The 19,937-nt window shown below is 54.7% G+C and overlaps 1 protein-coding gene across 2 annotated transcripts in view; it reads right to left on the bottom strand.

The window, feature by feature from the left end:
• Window positions 1–263: 263 nt before the first annotated feature.
• PLCG1 (phospholipase C gamma 1) overlaps window positions 264–19,937 on the bottom strand; it is a 42,163-nt gene continuing 22,489 nt past the window's right edge. The window contains exons 5-32 of one of the 2 annotated variants that reach the window (XM_066198976.1): window positions 19,455–19,539; window positions 18,332–18,415; window positions 18,141–18,163; window positions 17,044–17,116; window positions 15,954–16,055; window positions 15,128–15,246; window positions 14,262–14,347; window positions 13,813–13,933; window positions 13,257–13,425; window positions 12,700–12,822; window positions 11,727–11,828; window positions 11,328–11,515; window positions 10,835–11,035; window positions 10,330–10,449; window positions 9,853–10,033; window positions 9,553–9,630; window positions 8,993–9,096; window positions 8,650–8,746; window positions 8,477–8,546; window positions 8,088–8,245; window positions 7,478–7,574; window positions 6,802–7,026; window positions 5,825–5,973; window positions 4,007–4,121; window positions 3,661–3,822; window positions 3,084–3,172; window positions 2,280–2,464; window positions 264–1,931 (exon numbers count right to left, since the gene is read on the bottom strand). In XM_066198976.1, the coding sequence (XP_066055073.1) occupies window positions 1,889–1,931; window positions 2,280–2,464; window positions 3,084–3,172; window positions 3,661–3,822; window positions 4,007–4,121; window positions 5,825–5,973; window positions 6,802–7,026; window positions 7,478–7,574; window positions 8,088–8,245; window positions 8,477–8,546; window positions 8,650–8,746; window positions 8,993–9,096; window positions 9,553–9,630; window positions 9,853–10,033; window positions 10,330–10,449; window positions 10,835–11,035; window positions 11,328–11,515; window positions 11,727–11,828; window positions 12,700–12,822; window positions 13,257–13,425; window positions 13,813–13,933; window positions 14,262–14,347; window positions 15,128–15,246; window positions 15,954–16,055; window positions 17,044–17,116; window positions 18,141–18,163; window positions 18,332–18,415; window positions 19,455–19,539 (3,349 nt within the window). In that variant the 3' untranslated portion in view covers window positions 264–1,888. Of the gene's footprint in view, window positions 1,932–2,279; window positions 2,465–3,083; window positions 3,173–3,660; window positions 3,823–4,006; window positions 4,122–5,824; window positions 5,974–6,801; window positions 7,027–7,477; window positions 7,575–8,087; window positions 8,246–8,476; window positions 8,550–8,649; window positions 8,747–8,992; window positions 9,097–9,552; window positions 9,631–9,852; window positions 10,034–10,329; window positions 10,450–10,834; window positions 11,036–11,327; window positions 11,516–11,726; window positions 11,829–12,699; window positions 12,823–13,256; window positions 13,426–13,812; window positions 13,934–14,261; window positions 14,348–15,127; window positions 15,247–15,953; window positions 16,056–17,043; window positions 17,117–18,140; window positions 18,164–18,331; window positions 18,416–19,454; window positions 19,540–19,937 lie in introns of both variants that reach the window. The other variant, XM_066198975.1, reaches the window with a different exon arrangement.

Consider the following 19,937-nt stretch of genomic DNA (forward strand, 5'->3'; position numbering starts at 1 on the left):
TTCCCTGTACTGATGGAAGGTGGTGTTAGGAGGATTCTTGCTTACTGGTGCTAGTGAAGGTTGGGCTAGGAATCCATGGCATAGAAAATTTCTAGCTAAAATTGCACTTTCTCTCTGCCCCATCTGGCTCGTGGTGGTGTTATGGGTACGTGGCTGTGATTCCCCTTGCACATACTAACATTGCACTAAAAGAGAGACTTTGGGAACAGCGTGTTGATCACTTTGTTTCTCAGCAGACCACAAAGTCAGCCTAACGGGGTCTCTTTTTTTTTTTTTTTTTTTTTTTTTAATTATTGTTATTTAGAAATCATGCTGGTGCTGAATGACCTGGAATTTTTGCTTGGGTTTATCCAAAGGAAAATGTAATTGTAGCTGCAACGGGACCTTTCATAAGGGTGGCCGGTGCAGTGAGGGAGCAGGGTGAGAGCTCTGCTGTGTAAAAGCTGTCTTTGTACCGGGGAGGTGTGGGGGGTTCCAGGGGGGTTGTTACTTTGTTGTTTTTTTTTTTTTTTTTTTTTTCCAAGACCACAATTTTAAATGGTCACTTTGGCAATTGTGTGAAACAAGAAATAGTTTTTACTTTTGGTAAAGGTTTTAAAGAGGAAACAAAAAAAGAAGCTGCCTGTGGTTGTGGGCTGTAGCTATTATTAGGGCTAGGGTAGCTTGTACGTGCTATGGACTTTACCTGCTCTCTTACCCTCTGAGGGCAAGAACTCCCTGTAGCAACAATGCCACTTCTGAGAAGTGAACGGCAAGTTTCCCTTCCTTTTGTATATGTGGATGTGAGGGTGGGCGAGGGGAAGAGCTTGCTTGTACAGTTTGTTGAAATGAAACCAGACATTTTTGGTTGTTCCTAAATAAAGAGCGTAAAAGACAAACGTGAGTCCACTGGTGCTTGCACTGGGGTTTGCCCTGGGAATGGCTGTGCCTGCCTTCCAGCTGCTGGGCTGGCAGTGCTCCATCACAACCTCCTCATTTATTTCAAAAGAATGACAACTTTTCCATGGGGTAAAGCCATGAGTGAGTGCCCCAGCAGGATCTTGAGCCCAGACACCTCTTCCCTAAGGGTGCTGCTTCATGCCAGAGTTTTGTCCCCAGGCTGCCTCAGAACAGCATGGGCAGCTGGAGCACATAACTTTATTTTACCCTTTTGAGTGAACAGCAGAAAACCTGGGGCTGTTCCTGGTTGTTTTTCCTCCCCAAAGTCAGGAGGAAGGAGGGAGCAGTGCAACCTCCCCTCAGGAACGGCTGCCCCTCAGCTCTGCCCTGGTCTGCGGGGCCCAGACCACCAGACAGACACCTGAGCCAGCACACACGTAATACTGACACGTTTATTGTCATTTAAAGCTAGAGCGGCCCTGTAAATGTAGAGTTTCACTACTGGACCCTTCGGCAGTGGCTATACAGGTCAGATCTGGTGTCACCGGGACAGACAGAGGTGCTGCTGTGGTCACTGCAGTCACGCCTGGCCCAGAGCTCTGGGAATGGACGCAGCAGAGGATGGCTGCAAACAGGCTCCAGCGGCTGCACACCATCTCTGGATTACAGGCAGAGCAGTGGCACAGAGGCTGGCTGGAGATTGTTTTAGGTCTCTTCTTGTGATTATAGACAGTTTGTTCTCTCACCTCTGGCAGCCTGTCCGCACCGACGCGCTTCTTAAGGGCTTCGTGGTGAAGATTGGTGGGTGCTTGGGGTTGGCTAGGGGTGGGGTTTCTTCCCAATTTTTTTTTATTTTTTTTTTTTTTTTTTTTTTAGTTCTCCACTTCAGCAGAGAAACTGGAAAAGCTGCCTGAAAGTAGGCCATAGCAGTGCCGTTTCCATAGAAACCAGTTCACAGCGTGCTGTGAGATTCACAAGCACTGGAGGTGCTTTCGCCCGCCGGGATGGGCTACAGCCGGTTGTCCCCGTTGACCCGGGTCCTCCGCAGTACCCTGCAAGGGGGCACACACAGGGGACACAGCTCAGCCTCGCCGTGGCACGACCAAGGACAATGCTCTGGTGGCCTCAAGTTGCCTGCTAGAGGAAAGCAGGGGCTCAGCCACATCCCCCGTGGCTGGGGATAATGCCACCAGCTGTGGTGTCCCACCCTATTCCCATTGCAGTGACTCCCACAAGCAATGGCACAACGTGCAGCTCCAATTTAGGGTTTGCACACAGCAAACAAGGCTGCAGCTCCACTTCGGGTTAGGGGGAGGCTGCATTCATCTGCCTCCAGCCAGACTAAATGCAGGGGGGGGCCTTGTGCTGCAGGGGAAGAGCTGAATGAGCACTGGCCTCACCGTCGCTCCCGGCTCTCGAAGTGGTCAGCGAGCTGCTCTGGGGACACACGGAAATCCTCGAAAGGCTGCTGGTACCGCAACTCAAAGGACCCCTCTCTGCCTCTGCTTGCCAGCAGCTGGCTGGAGCCATCCCCTGCTCGTTCCCGTAGGGATGAAGCATTGAAGAGGTTTATTTCGCCATTTTCCTGCTTGGACGAAGAAAAAAAATGCTGCAGTCAAGGGCATGTGATTTCTAAGTGTACATCCTGTAGTAAAGGCCATTGTGGTGCAGGGTCCTGGCTGCCCTGCTGAGTTGTCCAGGGCTCATGGGGGCTTGAGGTTTGCAGTGTGCAGCTGCTCTAACAGCCATCATTGGCTCCCACCAGCATCATTATAAATGAAGAAATAAAAGAACCATCTGTCTCAGAAGGAGCCCTGCCCTCCGTTTAAGCCAACAGGGACAGCCCCAGGCCAGCCAGCTCTGTGATCCTGCAATGTCCCTGCAGCACAGACAGGCACAGTGACAAATCCGCCTCCTCAGCTTTTGCCGAAGGGATTTCCAGGCAAGTCAAACACAGTGCAGGCAGGACCCTGCCTGAAACACCCTGACTGCTGCAGGAGGCAAACCCAGTGCTTGCTTTCCTGCTGGGCATCACTATGGAGCAGCACTGGGAATTCAGCCATCCACAGGCACTCAGGCCAGGCACCACTGAGCCTCACCGCCTCAGCTGCAGCAGGAGAGTGGGCAGGGCCAGGCTGGGCTCCCTGGCTCTGCTCCTCAGCCCTGCAGCGCTGTCACCTTCTCGTGTGTGCACCCAGTCTCACCTTGCAGGGGAAAATGTCTATCTTGACAAGCAGAGAAGCCAGCTCCAGGTTCTCGCTGTAGTTGTTCTTCAGGGGAACAGCTCGGAAACCTACGGCAGAGACAGCCCTGGTGTCACTTGCTGCACAGGAGGTGAGGTGGCAGTGCCCTGGCACAGGACTCATGGGGGTCCTCCCGCAAGACCCTTTTTCCCTTCTGCTAAGAGAAGCTGTGGCTGCTCCTGGATCCCTGGAAGTGTCCAAGGCCAGGTTGGATGGGGCTCAGAGCAATTTGGGATAGTAGAAGGTGCCCCTGCCCATGGCAAGCAGCTGAAACAAGATGGCCTTTAGGGCCCCTTCTAATCCAAACCAGTCTATGATTCTGTGATTCTCCAAACTCCCAAATTTTCCTCAGAGTGGCAGATGGCCCCAAGAGCTGTTAGCAAATGGCTCTGCCTTTGACTGGTTGGGATGTGACCTGTCATGGGGACAGGAGGGATTGAGCCAGGCTGGGGCCCAACAACACCCTCCCATGAAACTCAGCAGTGTGAACTGGTGAGGACCACCATGACCCCCCTCCCTGTTGCCCCAAGTGCTTCACCTGTCTTCAAGCCTTTCACCAGGAAGGTGGCCTGAGCCAGGAAGTTCTCATCACTGAACATGTCCTCCTCGTACACCACGAAGCGGAGGAAGGCAAAGTCAGGGTTGCTGACCTGAAAGTGGAACTGCTTCGGGGTCCAGAGAGGGTTCAGGCCGTTGTCAGCTGCTCACAAAACACAGCTGTCACTGGGCAGCCCCACTGAGTCCTCCCACTGCCCCCATGGCTGATGCTGGGCTCAGGGGCAGCTCCCAGCTCAGTTCCAGGCTTTGCTGCAGACTCCATGGCTCAACACCAGGATCAGGAGTGCTGGTGCACCCCTCTCCCTTCCCTTCACCACCCCACTCACCCACGATCTCTGTTTTCTGCTTGGCGTTGTCGTACTCAGCACCAGACACCTCCACCTCCACGAAAGGACAAACGATTCCCCTTCCATTTTTGGGAAGGTGCCGGGCCCCCAGGACCTGACCAGAGAGCAGGAGAGACTTGGTAAGAGACAGGAACAAAGGGGAAAAAATGCATTTGCATCTCAAGACATTTTCTTCCCAAATAAATCACCCTGACTCTGCTAATTGGAGAGAGAAGCAGCACTGACAGCCAGCCCAGCATTTTGGAGAGAAATAGCTCCCACCCCTGGAAGCTGCTATAGTGTTCTTGATCCCCAGTTTGACTTGTAAGCCATAAAAAAAGGCAGCTGAACTTCTCCAGGTCCCTGTCTGCTGCCAGCACAGCCAGGCCTGGGCCACAGCATCCCTCCCCCAACTTGCCAAGCTGGAGCTGGGCTCCCGGCTGAGCACTGTTCCCTGCCGGGGCACTACACTGGGCCCCCTCATCTTTGCTGAAACTTCTCGACCCTCCTGCCTTGGTGAGAGGAGGAAAAGGAGCTGCTCTCCACCACTGCTCTGCCTCGTGTCTGCAGCACAGTCTGTGCTCCACTCAAATGACAACCTGCTCCCTTGAAGGAGAAAACAATCGCAGCTCCCCCTTGCCCGTGGCCATATGTCACTCCAGCGTGCTGTCGGCACGCTGCTGTTGCAGGGGAAGAACCGGCTGCCAGCACTGGATCATGTGCTTTGAGTCATGCTGGGCTCGAGATGGCTTCTCCATCCATGAAAGCTGGCTTTGGTGGGGACAGCAGGCAGTTTTGCCAGAGAACAAGAGGCTGAGCCTGTCTCTTAAAGGCGACAGTGACTGGCTATGGCACAACGACTCTTGACACTTGGTGGTGGCAGCCTCATCCTGAGGTGCAGGAAGAGCTTGGAAAACAGATGGGGCGGGGAATTTTTAGGGAGACGTGGGGTCAGTGGTGCAGAGGGTACATGATGGGGTGTCCTCATGGAGAAGGGCTTTTTTAGGTGGGATCACTCTGAAAAAGAGGTGGCCACAGAGGAAACCTGTGAGCACCTAAAGGCAGGATCTCCACTGCATCCTCCCCAAGGTCTACATGAGCTGAGGGGACTGGCAAAGGAAACTGTTGACCCACAGCTTGGTTCTGAGATCACAGGGAACGCCTGTACAGGCTACTGGACCCTGCTGGCCCAAAGATGAGAGCCAGCTAGTTTGGCACAGCCCTCCCAGAGCTTTGCCTGCCGAGCAGAGCTGCTGCTGCACAGCTCTGAGAGCTGACACAGGAACAATCCAGCCTCACTTCCACCATTAGAGAAGTAAAAAAACCTCATCAAACACCCACAGCCCATCCTCTGGCACCCGCCCCCCCTCAGCCCCTCTCCTCTTATCATCACCAGCAGCACAACACAGAAATGGCCTGAAATTTTGACCTCGAGCAGCTTCCCCAGAGGAGCCATGGCACAGCCCTTGTGCTGTTAGCCTGTGGATGCAGTCCTGGCCAGGCTCAGGGGACAGGGATGCCACCTCTGCGGCTCGTCGATGCCACCTGCTGGCACGGACCTGGACAGGAGCAGTCCTGGGGGGAGCATCCAAGGATGCTCCTGCTGCTGCTCTCCAGGCAACCTCAGCAGCACCCGTGAGTGCCCCTCCTCAGCGAGGGCTCTCCCAGTCTGTGCTGCAGGACAGGGGCTGAGAGGGTTTGGTGAGGAGCAGCTGCAGGCAGAGCCAGGAGCCCAGAAAAACCATTCTCTCACCCCAAATCTGGTATAACCACTGGGGTCTGACCCTCCATTCCCCCACACCAGGAGGAGGTACTGACCTCAATGGAGATGGAGAGCGGTTCTGTGCCCCGCAAGGTGCTCTTGTCAAAGGGGTCAAAGATGTCGTCCCTCATGTTGGTTGGCTGCAGGACGTACCCACACTGGCCACTAGACATGAACAAGGCCTGGTTCATCTGCATGGGCTTGTCTGGAGAGCACAGGCAGGAGATACAGGAGATGAAGGAGACCACTTTTCACAAGCTGGATGATCACACCCCCATCATTGATGCTTCACAGGAAGCCCTTGGCAAGAGGACCTGGCTCACCCCTTGGCAATCCTGAGCAATGTGTCCCCACTGCAGCCTGTGCACGTGTCAGAGCCATGAGGTGACTCTCTCATGCACGATCTGCCCAAACACCCAGTGCTCCATGGGTCACCTCCCTCTTTTCCTCCTGCTTTTGTCAGCTTTCCTTGTGCTGACTGTAGTGTTTGCCAAACCCCCTGTGAGATGCTTGAATTCACAGAAGGAATGAAAAAGCCGCAGGAAAAAAGGCAGGTCGTTTGCCGGTGTGTCGGTGAGCTGAGCAAGCTCACAGCAGGGTTTGGCAAAGGCCAGGGAAAGGAAGGCTGGACTGCACGGCAGGAGCAGGAATGGAAGCTGGGGAAAGGCAAGAAGAGCAGCCAGTTGGACTCAGCCCATGCAGCCAGCTGGTGTCCCAAGCCTGGGGCTGCACCATCCCCTTTGGCACCTTCCCTGCCTCGTCCTGCTTGTCACCAGGGACCTGGGAGAACTCCCTGCCTCCTCTGCATTTCATCTTGTTCTCATGGCACAATCCCCAGCCTCAGTCCAGCTCCTTGGCTCCATCCAGCCCTCTGGAGCATATTAACCTGGGGCTGACTGCCTGCAGAGCCCTTCCAAGAGCCAGAGCCCCTCCCAGGCCCCCATTTTCCAGGAGCAGGGGCTCAGCAGGTGGCTGGGAGGGGGCACAGCGCACCCCCAGGAGCCAGCCCACCCTCCCCGCCCACTGCTCTCACCTGGGGTCTGGAAGTTGAGTGCCACCAGCTGGCTGCCACAGATCCACATGGGCAGGGGGTCGTAGTTGGAGGAGTCGAGGCGCTGGCCCTTGGGGTAGATGCGGGAGAGCTGCAGGCGGTTGTACTGCAGGAACTTCTTGCCCTTGATCTTGTTGACGTACTTCTCCGCCTTGGTCTCGGGAAAGGAGGACATGTCTCGGTAACAGGCCCTCTCTGTGCCGATCTCTGGGAGGGGACAGCACCGTGTAAGCCAGCAGCAAACTCCCTTTGCTGACACTTAATCACCCCAGCTCCTTCCTCACGCCATCCTCTCGCCCCCAGCGCAGCCACCAGGGCTGTGCAGAACCTGCTCTGCCCCAGTGGGTGTTTGCCAGGTGTCCAACATCAATGACTGAGAGCACCAATACAGCTCCCACTGACCGGGCATGATTCTCCCCAACCCCGCTCCCCCATCAGCTGCTCTGGGTGCTGACAGACCGCAGCAACAGAGGGATAGGGAAGGGAACTTCTACCCTCTGGAGATAGCCAGAGCTCCAAGGTAAACTGGTGACTTGGACACCTTGGACACCTAGTCTCTTCTGAGATCTAGTCAAAGATCTCAGCAGAGGAGCACACCACGGGGTCTGTAATGCCACAGTAACTGCCTGTGATGGCCACCAGCTCAGCAGATGCTCACTCTCTTCATCAAAGGGCACAGGTCGGCAATAGACCACCAGTTCTGAAAGCTCCAGGGCAATCTTCTTTCTCCTCTCCATCATCTTCCCTTCAGAGAGCTGCCAAGAGAGGGTGAGAGGTGTCAGGCCAGGTGTCAGGAGCAGTGGTGATGGATGACCCAACTCATAAACTGGCCCTCACTGCTTGGTGTGGCTCCTGCCCACACTGTGGGGACCACCAGCAGATCTGCCAGGTCTGTGTGGGGGACATCACAGATGTAGGGCCTGGGCAGGTCCTACATCCTGCCCAGAGCAGGATTGGCACGGGTACCAGCACAGGGCATCTGTGGCCTTGCCACCCTCCACAGATGGAGATCCCTCACATCCTGAGGCTGCAGCACCCACCCAGTTGTCCAATCTTCCCAAATATCTAGCCTGAACCTCTCAATCCGTGTGACCGCCACACCCCTTGCCACATTGTCCATGATTGCTCTGGCTTTACCATCTCTGTAACTGCTCTGCCAGCCATCACAGGCTGTCACCTCACTGTCCCCCACCAGCCTCCACCTGCTCCTCAGCTCCTGGAAAACCCAGGAGATGCCTCCTCCCCTGCCACGGGCTCCCCAGACTCACCCTGGCATCGGCTGTCTGAGCTGCCTCCCGGATCTTCTTCACCCAGTCCAGCAGGTCCTCGTGGGTGTCGGCTGCCACATCCAGGGACAGGCGTGACACGGAGGACATGCTGATGGAGAAGACGAAGAGGCGATTGTTCTTCCCCTCGGGGCGGATGGCTGCGTGGGACAGGGAGCACAGGGCAAGGTCACAGCGGGTGCTGAGCCAAGCCCTTCGCAGGGAGGAAGGGAGAAGACAGGCACAGGGATTCACGGCTACCCTGGCACTCTGCAGCTCCAGGGAACTCCCATTTCTGGCCACTGGAGGTAACAGATGGAGCCCAGGAAGCAATGAGTGAGATGCTGAGAAGCCTCCAGGGGCCTTTGCAATGCTCCCTCCCTGGCACTCACCGATCTGGCAGGAGGGCACGTCCAGGACACCTCCGAGCAGGTCTCCCAGGGGGCTGTTCTCATCCAGCTGCTGCTGGGAAGGAAGAAGAGCAGGATGGTTCTGGGCACGGTGGGCAGAGCAGCCAAGCTCGGGAGTCACAAACCCTCCTCACTGCACTCATGGCCATACTCACCTCCCGCTCAGGCTCCAGGCTAGTGGGACTAGTGATTTCCTCTACGTAGTTGGAAGGGAACCACAGCTGCTTTTTGCCACCATAATCTCCTCTCCACCTGGAAGGGAGGGAAGGGGCAATGTCAGCACCCACCACAGGGCACCAGAGTATAGTGAGTGGGGGTGAGGGGAGCAGGCAGCTCCTCCATCACCTGCTTCTAGGGTTTGTGAGGCTTTGGAACAGTGCAGCTCATGGGTAAGCCCCAGACAGACCCACTCCTAGAGTGGACACACCTTTGTGTGGATAGTGACAGCAAGGTTTAACCATATCCCCTAAGGAAAAGGGAGGCTCAGCACCAACTCACCAGCCTCCTTCCTGTTTCTCCACATTCTGGATGATGGCATTTTTGGTGAAGGTGAGCTCATCCTCCCTCTGCGCCTTGTAGTCAAACAGGGCTTTGACTGCACACTGCAATGAGGAGAGGTCCCATGAGGCTGGGCAGGGAATGGACACGTGGACAATGAGCCCACTGGATGAAAGATCATCTCCCACCACAGATGTGTTTGCTGGGGGGCTGTGAGGCGCATCATGAGCAGGCAGGCAGCATCCGGCCCTGCTGCCAGAGGCTGCCAGACTGTAGTGACACCTTGCAGGGCAAATCAAGGCCTGCATTTGTACCAAAGCAGAGCTCACAAGTCTGGTATGGTCCTACACAGGTACTCTCCTCTGTCCCAAGAGCTTAGTTTGGAGAGCTCAGAACAAGAGGCAGCCCAGCCTGGGAACCTGGAGGTTCAACCTCCAGTGTCTCTCTCTTCATGCACTAGAAATGGGTGTGCAGACTAATAGAGCTCTTGGAAAATAAAAAGACCTTTGCTAAACCCTCCAGTCCTGCAGCTTGTTTTGTGTCAAACAGTGAGAGTATACCTTGAAGGTGGGCATGGGGTTGGCTTCCACATAGAACCCAGGATGGCGTCCCTCGTACAGGGCTCCATAGTCGGGCTCCTGTGGAAGCAAAGGGACAGTGGTTACAGCAGCGACTGCAGGAGAAAAGGTTCCCTACCTTGGGGTAGGTGGAAAGTGCCCAGGAAGGCACAAGACCAAAGATGATGCTGTAGATGATGCTGATGGAAGCCCCAAGAGGTGTGGGCTGCAAAGCATAGGGATGGCTCACACACCACCAGCTCAAAAATGACCTGTCCATCATTCTTTGGCTCCTGCACTCACCGCCGTCCCAATCTTCTCCAGGGTCTCCTCGTTGATGGGGTAGCGCAGCTTCATCTTGCGGTACAGCGGGTGCTTCTCGTAGTAGCTGATCAAGTCCACCAGGCTCTCGAACTCAGAGTTGCCCAGAAGCACAGTCTGGCCCTCCTGCTGCACCCGGCAGTGCTTGATCTTCCCTTCTGCCCTGGAGGGAGGAAAAACAGGGAGAAGCCACTTGGCACCTGGCAAGAGAAGGTCTCTGCCAAAATAAAGACACCAAGGAAAAAGTGCCCCTGGTGTGGTGGCGGCCAAGCACAGCCATCTCCCATCGGAAGATGGGAGGAAGAGCAGGATCTCAAGGACGTATTCAAGGGCCATCCCAGAGCAAGAGGAGTTCTGGGAGGGCTCATGTCGGGCTGATGGCACCTCTCCTGCTCTCTCACACACTGCAGCATGCCAGCTCCCCCTCCAGCACCCACCACCCTCGCTGCAGGGACACACCTGAAGGAGATGGCGTAGGAGCTGGGCTCGCTCCTCTTGCGCACCAGGAAGGCTCCGTCGCGGGGCACCCGCATCAGCATGTGCTCGGCTTGGGCCCGCGTGAGGTTGGCGTGGTACCACCTGCCAGGAGAGACATCCTTGAGCACAGGTCATCCCACACCTCTGCCACAGCACCTGGCTTCCCCTCCAGCCCCTAAAAGGCTCCGTGAATCCTCCAGAGGAAGACAGGGACTGCAATGGGGCAGGCAGGATCAGAGCCCTTTGGTGAGGTGTGGCATGGGCGAAGGCATCCCAACCAAACCCAGCAGCTCTGTGCTCTGCACTGAGCCTCCATGACATTCAGCTCCATGAACAACGAAGCCGGCCAGCACGGCTGCTGTGACAGAGCTCCATGGGGAGAAAGTGGGGACCAGAAATCTCTACTAAGGGAGGAACAGCTGAGGAGAAGTCTGGGAGAGCTTCCTACAGTGTCCCTGCTGCCCAATGGACACACAGATGCACTCACTCTTTGCTCTCGTGGGCATTGGTCTGTGGCACTGGCTCTGTCAGCCTCATCTCAAACTCATTGCACCTCAGTGGCACCTCCTGGTAGTGGGTGATGAGGTCGTAGAGGCTGTCGAACACCAGGTTGTCCGTCAGGAAGAACTTGGGGCTGCCGGCGTCCTGCCGCGAGTGGATCCGGCAGTGCTGCACCTTCCCATTGCGCCTGTGGAACAGGGAGGGGGTAAGCCAGGGCTGTCCATGGAGATTTTGCACCTGCCTCAGGCACAGCTCCAGCCTGACATGGCATTCCTGCCCCACAGGAGAGTGGCTGCATAAGGATCCCAAGAGACTTGACTCTTCTGCACTGGGACAGGGAGCTGACATGACGCTGGGGCACAGAAACAGGAGAGAAACTGCTCATTCCCCCAGGAATGGGACCCCACCACTGAAGAAAACGTCGAGAGGAAACAACCCCAGAGCGACACAGAGCAGTGGGTTGGTGCCAGGGCCCTCACCAGAAGGAGAGGGTGTAGTCTCCCACGAAGGTCTCGCTCTCCCTGACGAGGAAGGAGCCATCGGGGGCCCCTGTCTCGATGCAATATTCCGTCAGCAGCCGCTCCGCAATGTGCCGCCCGTCACGGCCTGCTCCCAGCTTCCCATGGAACCACTTCTCTGTGGAGTGAAGCTCTGTGCTGTTGCTCGCCTGGCAGGGGGAAAAAGCCATCATCCTGGGTTACTGAGGGCAGGCTCATGGTGCTGGATTCTGCAGGGTCTTCCAGCTGGGACCAGGGAGTTCCTGAAGCAGCTCCCATCCTTCCCCCCACAGGATCTCCCCCTGAAGTCATGCTCAGCCCCTTGGGCAGGCAAGTCCTTTCCTTAGGGAACAACTCACAGTCACATAGGAAAACCCTCACCTCCTTTTGCTCTTCCTCATCCTCATTTCCTTGGTCACTGGTTGTCTCCCCAGAGTAATAGATCTTGCTGCTGGTCAGCACAAAGTAATGTGGGTTCCACTCCTGCAAGGAAACAAAGTCTGGCAAAGAGACCCCTGGGGAAGCAACAAACTGCCCACCACCCACCCATGGGATCATCTCTTCCTGACCAGCACAGGCAGGGAGGAACAATCAGGTTTGTGAAGGACAGCCACTGACACTGATTCTAGTGAGTCACAGGAGCTTCTAAGACATCCCCCAGATCTGAGGCATGGATTTATCATTAGCAAAAAACCCAGCATGTGACAAATCACACTGCAAACACTCCAACACTTAATAAAAGGAGATGACCAAATGAAGAGCAAATCAATGCAAAAAAGAGAACAGTCTGCATGGACTCAGCACAGAGGCAATCTGAGGGGATATCAGAGATGGTTATGTGGATTTACCATTATACTTTACTGCCTTTTAAAAAATCCCCTGTTCCATTTGTATGTGGCTTTGCCAGACAGACCCTCAGCAGAGCAAAGCTGCTGAAGGTGGGCTGTGAGTAAATGCACACAGTAATGAACACTCAGTGCTTTACAAAGCTGAACTCTTGCTTAGGTGTGTCAGGTGGGCAGGTACTTGGCAGGAGGCAGGGCTGGAAGCACAGCCATCTCCAGAAATTCCTGCAGCACAAATCACAGGCTGCAGTGCCTTGGCCCAGAGCTCCCTCTAGCTCAGCCTTCTGCTTCTAGCAAAGGCCCACAGGAGATTCCTAGGGAAGAGCACAGAGAGAGCCAGCATAAAATGCCCCCAGCCTTCAGGGACACCTGAGAACAGAGAGACTGAGAGCCTTTTCAATCATTTGCACCACAGCCCTTCCTTCCAGCACAGACAGCACCTGACAGAGCCACCACATCACTGATGGAGCCCTCAGAGGAGGGACTGGGCCCCCATGGCTCACACATACGTGATTGATGGGGTCTTCCAGGTAGAGGATCCCATTCTTGATGGAGTTGCTGATGTCATTCTCCGAGTACATCACGGACGTGGGCAGCTCCTCGTAAGCGCTGCCCTCCGCCAGCTTCTTGTGCTGTGGGATGAGAGAGGGGGTGAGGCACCTTGTGGGGAGCAGGGACCTGAAAAGCAGCATAGATTTCCTGGTGAACAGCCCTAAAAGTCCACGTCTGCTGCAGTGGGGTCCTCCAGATTAGAATAAACAAGACCATGCCACCAGGATCATCAAACAGCATTGAAGTCCCACCCCTTCTTCCCAAAGGTGATTCCTGAAGCAGAAATACCAATGTCCACCATGCCCTCAAAGAAAGGCAGCACCCAGCTGCTGAGCCTATCTCCCAGCAGGTTCTCTGAAGCAAGAGAGCTTTATTGTGTCCAGCTGTTCTTGGCATCAGGTCTCCACTTGCACCCCTACACAGCCAACCACCCCCTCCCAAAGGCAGCTGCCTTCAGTCCCACACCCTCACCCCATTCCCTCACTTAGGAGCCTTGCTGGGCAAAGGAATTCACCTTGATGAGAATCTTCCTCTTGAGCTGGTTTGGAGATGGAAGGCCATCAGCAGAAATATCTACTGGTTTGGTCAAGAGCATGTCCCCAAAGACCTTCTTGAAATTCTGAGCCATGTTCCTCTGCTGAGCAATGCTGCAGTGGTCCTCAATGGAGAGAATGACGGGGAAACTGGGAGAAGGAGGAGAGCCATCAAAGCCAGCATGGGCTCTGGATGCCACCAAGGACTTCTGAGCTCTGTCTCAAAGCCTGGCCTCTGTGCCCCCCAGGAGCAGCTCACATCAACAGCCACCTGTGCTGCCTTGAGCACCCAGTGTAGCCACCCTTCACAGTGCACAGGGTGGAGAAGGACTGGCCAACTACTGGGCTTTACCCAAAGCCTTCCCTCCCACAACATTCTTCTGGGGAAAATCTCCCTTTGGCTGGGAGACGTGACATGCTTTCTTCCCACCACATCCAGGCCTTGCACTGCAGCTCTGGATAAAGTGAGATTCGCTTTGCCACAGCCTTGGCTCCACCCTCTCTCTGCTCTGCTAGTTGAAATCCCGCTGTACTCACTCAGAGGTGACAAAGGCATGCTCCTTGATAGTGACCAAGACATCAGAGAACTTGATCTTGGTGGTTAAGGTGTGCCCGTGGTAGATGACCGGCATGCCATCGGGACCATCCCAGCAATCCACTGAAAGAGACCCACAGGAGAAACTTAGCCCAAAGGCTGGAGTAGAGGCAAGACATGGACACGAGATGGACTGAGGTGCTGGGAAATGTACTGGAAGGCAATAAAGGACTGAGGTGATCAGTGAAAGCCCCGATCATTCTGTGGGACCAAAACCTTGGGCACTGATCACCCATCCCACGAAGCAAACCACCTCAGCTCTTTCTGCACATCATGGTGTTAATGTCGCCACTGGCCACACCAGCCTTCAGCTCTGCCTTCCTTGCAAAGCCTCCCCTGAGCAGCACAAGCTGTGATGACAGGGACAGGAGGGCCAGGCGCGGGTACTCACGTTCGATGCAGCGGCAGCCCATGCGCAGGCAGCGGGCGTAGGCCTCCAGCGAGGACTCGCTCGAGAACTGATCCCCCGTCAGGTACCTTCCAGGTGAGACAACTCATCAGCACAGAGACAAGCCCACTGGGGGCACAGGAGTCTGCTGGGACATTGTGGGCCTGCCTCTGCCACACGGGAATGGCAGGAGTGGCATTTCTCCACATCTGCCACTTCCCCCATGTGAGGGGTTCAGCCCTGCCCTGGTGCAAGGGGCTGCCAGCACTCCTCTGAGATCCAGCCCCAGCTCCTGAGATAGCAGTATCAGCACTGGTGCCACAAAGAGCCCCCTGCAGCCTGAGAGCAGGGTGAGATGAGCTCTTGCAGGCAGACAGGATCTCACTGCCTGCCCTCAGGGCTGCTCAGCTGGCTTAGGCTCTCAGTCCTTTAAATTTGGGTTAGTATGAACACCGAGCACAGACAGAGCCTGTCTGCACAGAAAGCATCTCCTGCAAAATTATTCTAGCAGAGAGTGGAAAATGGCCAATTTCAGCCTGACGAGGTTTATCACATCTGTCCTGAGAGGCTCTGGAGAATGACATTGCTAATGGTGAGAAATTACCAGAGTGACAGCACAGGATGTGAAGGCACCTGAAGACCTGTGCAGATGTGTGCTGCTGACAATGTCTGAGCAAAACACTTATGGCTAAATGACAGAAGGGACGAGTTGGGCACCAAGAGGAAGGTCTCTGACAATACTGGCCTTGGTTTGGAAAAGCCTGCTTGACCCATCACTGGAATCAGGCAACATCAGGACACTCCCACCCTGACATGAGAAAGGGATGCTGAGAGCAGCTGGGTGGAGAGAGCCCTGCCCTTGTCCTTACGTGTTGTGTGAGGAGGAGATCCAGTAATGGGAGAGAGGGTTGTTCATGTTCTCCAGACACACCATATCCAGTTGTGAGTTCCAGATGCTGTTCTCTTTGGAAAACAGGAAGGTGAGAAACTGCTCCGGAAGAAACAGAAACGTGTTAATGATGCAGAGGAGTGGGCTGCTGTGGTTTAGCTTCACACACATCTCCCATTCTGTGCCAGCAGACATCCAGCACAGACTGACCAGGGCTGCCCCACAGCACACCAGCTACCTGAGCCAGGGTGCCTGAGTGACCACAGCTTGGGCACTGCCCCCTACCCCCTGAGCTCTGCCCGATATCTGTGTGCCAGACCCTTTGACCCAGCTGGAGACAAATTAATGGCTCTGCATTTTATTTTGCAGCTCACATGGCAGGCAATAGCTTACTAAGGCCATGTGGGTCAAGGGACCTTGGTTTAGTCCAGAGTGCCAGTGACATGGTCATTTCTAGTTGTTTTCATTCTTGATTCAGCTCTTCTTGCTTTGAAGAGATCCTTCCATACCCCAAGGCAGCCTTAAGGCAAAAGCAGCCCCTCTCTTCCTCCAGATGAACTGCCTGCTGAGTGCTCCCAGCTGCACACACTCAGCACAAAAGCACAGCCCAGAAGCCACTCCTTCCCTTTGCCAGCCACGTCCCTGTCCCAGGGCCACGCAGCTCACAGGAGCTGTGACCCTTCCAGCACCCCCACCCTGCAGCAAAGGCACAGACAGCAGAGCTGTCCAGCACAGCACACATCACACCAGGGGTGTCATCCCCTGCCTCTGCCCACTCCACACACACCACCTGCAAGGTGTCTTACTTCGTCCAGGGTGAAATAAGGCTCGTCAATCTCCCTCAAAGGGTCTCTCAGGAAGTTGAACATGAATTCCTGTACCTGAAGGGTATCTGCAGCCCAGAGCTCCTGCAAAGCCCAGGGGAGACATAAAAGAAGCCATTTCAGAATGTATTACCACAAACCACATGCAGCTCATCCAGTTTGAAGCTTTAACCATTAAGGAGGCGGTTTTGGATGCAAGACCATCTCTGCCAGGAACTCAACTGTCAGCACAAATGCTGGATAGCACACAAGGACAAAATCTGCCCTGCTTCTGAGTGGGCTCCATTTTCTCAATGCCGTGCATCTTTCTCTCCATAGCTCCTTCGAACACATCTGCCATCCCTCCTCCTTCAGCAGCAGAAGCCAATCCAGCTTCCTTTGTCTCTCTGTCCCTGGGTCTCTTTCATTAGCCCCCAAAACACTGCATCTCCCCACGGCTTAACTCCCTGCTGGCTGCAGACCACAGGCAGGGAGGTGGCAGTGGGGGACAGGGCAGAGCAGGAGCCATGAGCCACAGTGCTTTTGCCAGCCAGCCCTGCCCTCCTGGACGAGACCAGCAATGAGACAGGAACCTGGCAAGAGCCAAAGGGTCTGTGCTGCCCACAAATGCACTGCTGGTGCCTGTGTGTGTGTCTGTACATGCATGATGTGCTTGCTGAGTGACCCAAGATTGCTTTTAAATTGAAGAATCAGCAGCTGAATCCATTATCTACTCCTCAGGAACTGCTGACACCTCCTGAGCAGCAGGATGGACATGACTTCTTGGGTGCAACAAACCTTTGGTAACTAGCCGAGGTCAGGGGGCCTGGGTCAACCTCCACGGATCAGTTCCTGCCTCCTGGGACTCCCACTCTTCCCAGATCTCCTGGTTCCTTTTCTGACCAGGGTGCCTGGCTGAGTTCAGCTCTACCCTCCCCAGCACCTCCCCTCCAGAAGGAAGTGCTGTGCCAGGCAGAGCAGCCCACAGCCAAACCATCCCAGCTCCACAGCAAGGCTACCCTCGGAGCACTGGAGCCCTAATCTCACCAGTGCCTACCCTGGTGTTCCCCTCCACTGCCTGTGTTGAACTCACCCTCTGGTACTCCAACAAAAACTTCTGCAGCTCCAGCAGCGACACCCTGAAGTGCTCAGACCTTTCTCCACCCCTGAGAAGCAGAGAGAGAAGCTTCAGTCACTAGTGCAGCACCTCATGTGAGATGCCATCTGCCACCTCCCTAGCACCTGCAGCCAGATGTGCCCTGAGCATGCAGCACTGCAGGAGCAGAGTGGGATAAGCAGAGAACTGAGAAGAGCAAACACATGTCCACATCTCAGAACCAGGGACTACTCCAGGAGCAGCACAGGGCTCACACTGACAAGGGCATGGTAACATGAAACTCTGGTGAAGGGCAGCAAAAACCCATTAGAGGAATAGACCAGTAAAAAAAAAAAAAAAAAAAAAAAAAAAAAAAAAAAAGAGGGTCTGACTGCAGACAGGACAGACATACAGGCATGCAGAGAATATGGACTCATGGAGGCAAGACACAGGGAATGAAGAAGGGATGTCTGTAGCTGATAATCTTGAAAGACTGGTCCATGACTGCTCTAAGTCACAATGGACAGCCAAGGGCCATTCTGGGCACTAACACCACAAAATCCAAACTGGACTGGGCAGTGCAGGCTGCCCTGGGCAAAGGGATGAGCCAGATGGTCTGCTGAGGGTCCTGACATCTCTTTTCTATGGTTCTAGGGGAAAAAAAGGAAGGAAATCATTGGGAATTACCTGGACATGTCAGTAAGTCCTTCACTCTTTAGCTGCTATGTCTGAATTCAAGCTCTCTATCACAGCCAAGGTGAGCAGAGGGCAGGGAAGGGCACAGCTAGCAATGGCACCAGAGGCACTGCCTGGGTGGGGAGGGCTCTGCAGCCACCATGAGCATAATCCCTGGGAGATGGCTCAAGGTCTGATCACACCAACCAAGTGACCTGAGCTGGATCCCACTGGGATGTCTGGGAGGGAGAGAGCCTTCCCTGACCCAAGCTAAAGTGTCTGCAGCAATGATGCTTGTTCAGAGCACAGCACCACAGGCACCACAGGAGCAGGAGAAGTGCATAATGCCTCACCCCAACATGCTGCTGGAGCCCCCCAAAGCATTATTATGGAGCAAAAGAAAACAGAGAATTATGCACCTGTCCAAGAACGGGACATCCATCTGCAAAAGAAGAAGCACAAGCATTAGGTTTGCACTCGGTAACTTCTTTACTCCCAAGAGATGAGCTCACCCGAGGGCAGCAGGGTAAAAAGTGAATTAAGTGAGAATGCCCAGTAACAGATATGGTTTCTCCCTTCCCTTTCCTCCCCTGGAGAATTCAGCTCTTACTGTTTTCTGGGCGCTGAACATGAGGCTGCGGTAGAGCTGCGCGAACTGCCCGTACGTGATATCCCCGTTCCTCTGCTCCACATCCTGAAAAACACATCAAACCCAGAGGTTTTACAGAGGCCACTCTGCATGGCTTAAGGAATGTCTCTCCACACCAGTATCCCTGGGGAAAAAAGAAGAATAAAGGCCAAAATCCATCCAGCCTTTTCCTCCTGCACAACGGCCTCAAGTCGTGCCAGGGTAGGATTAGATTGGATATTTTGAAAAATTCATGAAATCAGTGGTCAGGCATTGGAACAGGCTCCCCAGGCAGTGGTGGAGTCACCATCCCTGCACTTGTTCAAAAAACATGTGGATGTGGCACTTGGAAACATGGCTTAGTGGACATGGCAGTGCTGGGTAATGATTGGACTCGATGATTTTAGAGGCCTTTTCCAATATTAACAAATCTGCCACAGTCTCTTCTGGGGCCAGCAGGACCCTGCAATGCCCAGGCCACAGGCACATCCTAAAATGAGTTCCATGATTCCCTAAGCTCACCCACATGAAGGGATCACCATGCTGATAAGGTGTCGCCACTGACTTGAATACTTACAAAAGGATAATTTGATTTTTTTGTTTGCCCAGAGTATCTGAAGTGTCTGGAAACTGCAAGACCCAAGATGTGTGCTCTCATTTGGACACAGCACTCTTTGGCCTTGGAGTTCTGTGCTGGTGGGAATAGCTGGTCATCACGAGACGACCCTTCATCCCTGGGTCAGTGGTGATGCTGGCAGAGCATCACTTGGTGGCAGTGGGTTGCAGGAGCCAGGATGCAGGACCTGGTAGCTGGTCTGCACTCTACCCCACCAGCAGCAGCCCATGACTGAAGCCAGGAGCAATGAGGGGAGTGTGGGAGGCAGGGTGGGGTAAGGAGAGGGTGCTGGCCACAAGTGGGCCAGGGTGTGGCACCCAGTGGGAGCTGGCACCTCTTCAGTCACCACCGTGGGCGGGGGCCCTCCCAGGAAAGGCTGGGAGGCTCTGCAGTATGCAAACACTCCCTGCGAGTTGAACCACCACCAGGTTTTGCTCAAAGGTAGGCAATGGACTGCTGAGGGGGAGAGTGGAGGAGTGACACACTCACCGTGAGTCTCTCCCGCAGGAACCTCATGTTGGGCACCCGGTAGTTGACCTGAGACAGCATGTTCTTCAGATCCTTGGCAGAGATCCTGGCTCGGCAGGGGAAAGAAGGGAGACATGTTCAGAGGGTCTGGGATGGAGGGGCCTCACCCTGGGGCTGGAATACCCCATGCCCAGAGAGGCTGTGCCCAAAGGGACATCAGCTGTGACACAAGGATGGATGTGTGACCCCAGAACGATGCTGAGGCTGGGAACTGGGGGGATGGTGTGGGGAGCAAAGAGAGAGATCTGCATGTCAGAGGGGTCTGCAAATACTGCTCCTACAACTGCTGACAGAGCAGGGTGAGCCCAGCACCCTCCGCCCACTTGAGCTGAGGCCACAGCTGACAGGCAGCACCCTCTGCTTTAAATGAAAGACTAGGAAGAAGTTACTTTAAAGTCAATTTTTCAAGTATCTGTGCCCCAAGATGGATGCTGGGTGACCAAC

The sequence above is a fragment of the Chamaea fasciata genome, unplaced genomic scaffold (assembly GCF_029207755.1).
Source record: "Chamaea fasciata isolate MVZ Bird 193981 ecotype frontalis unplaced genomic scaffold, bChaFas1.0.hap1 SCAF_17, whole genome shotgun sequence".
Taxonomy (NCBI): domain Eukaryota; kingdom Metazoa; phylum Chordata; class Aves; order Passeriformes; family Sylviidae; genus Chamaea; species Chamaea fasciata.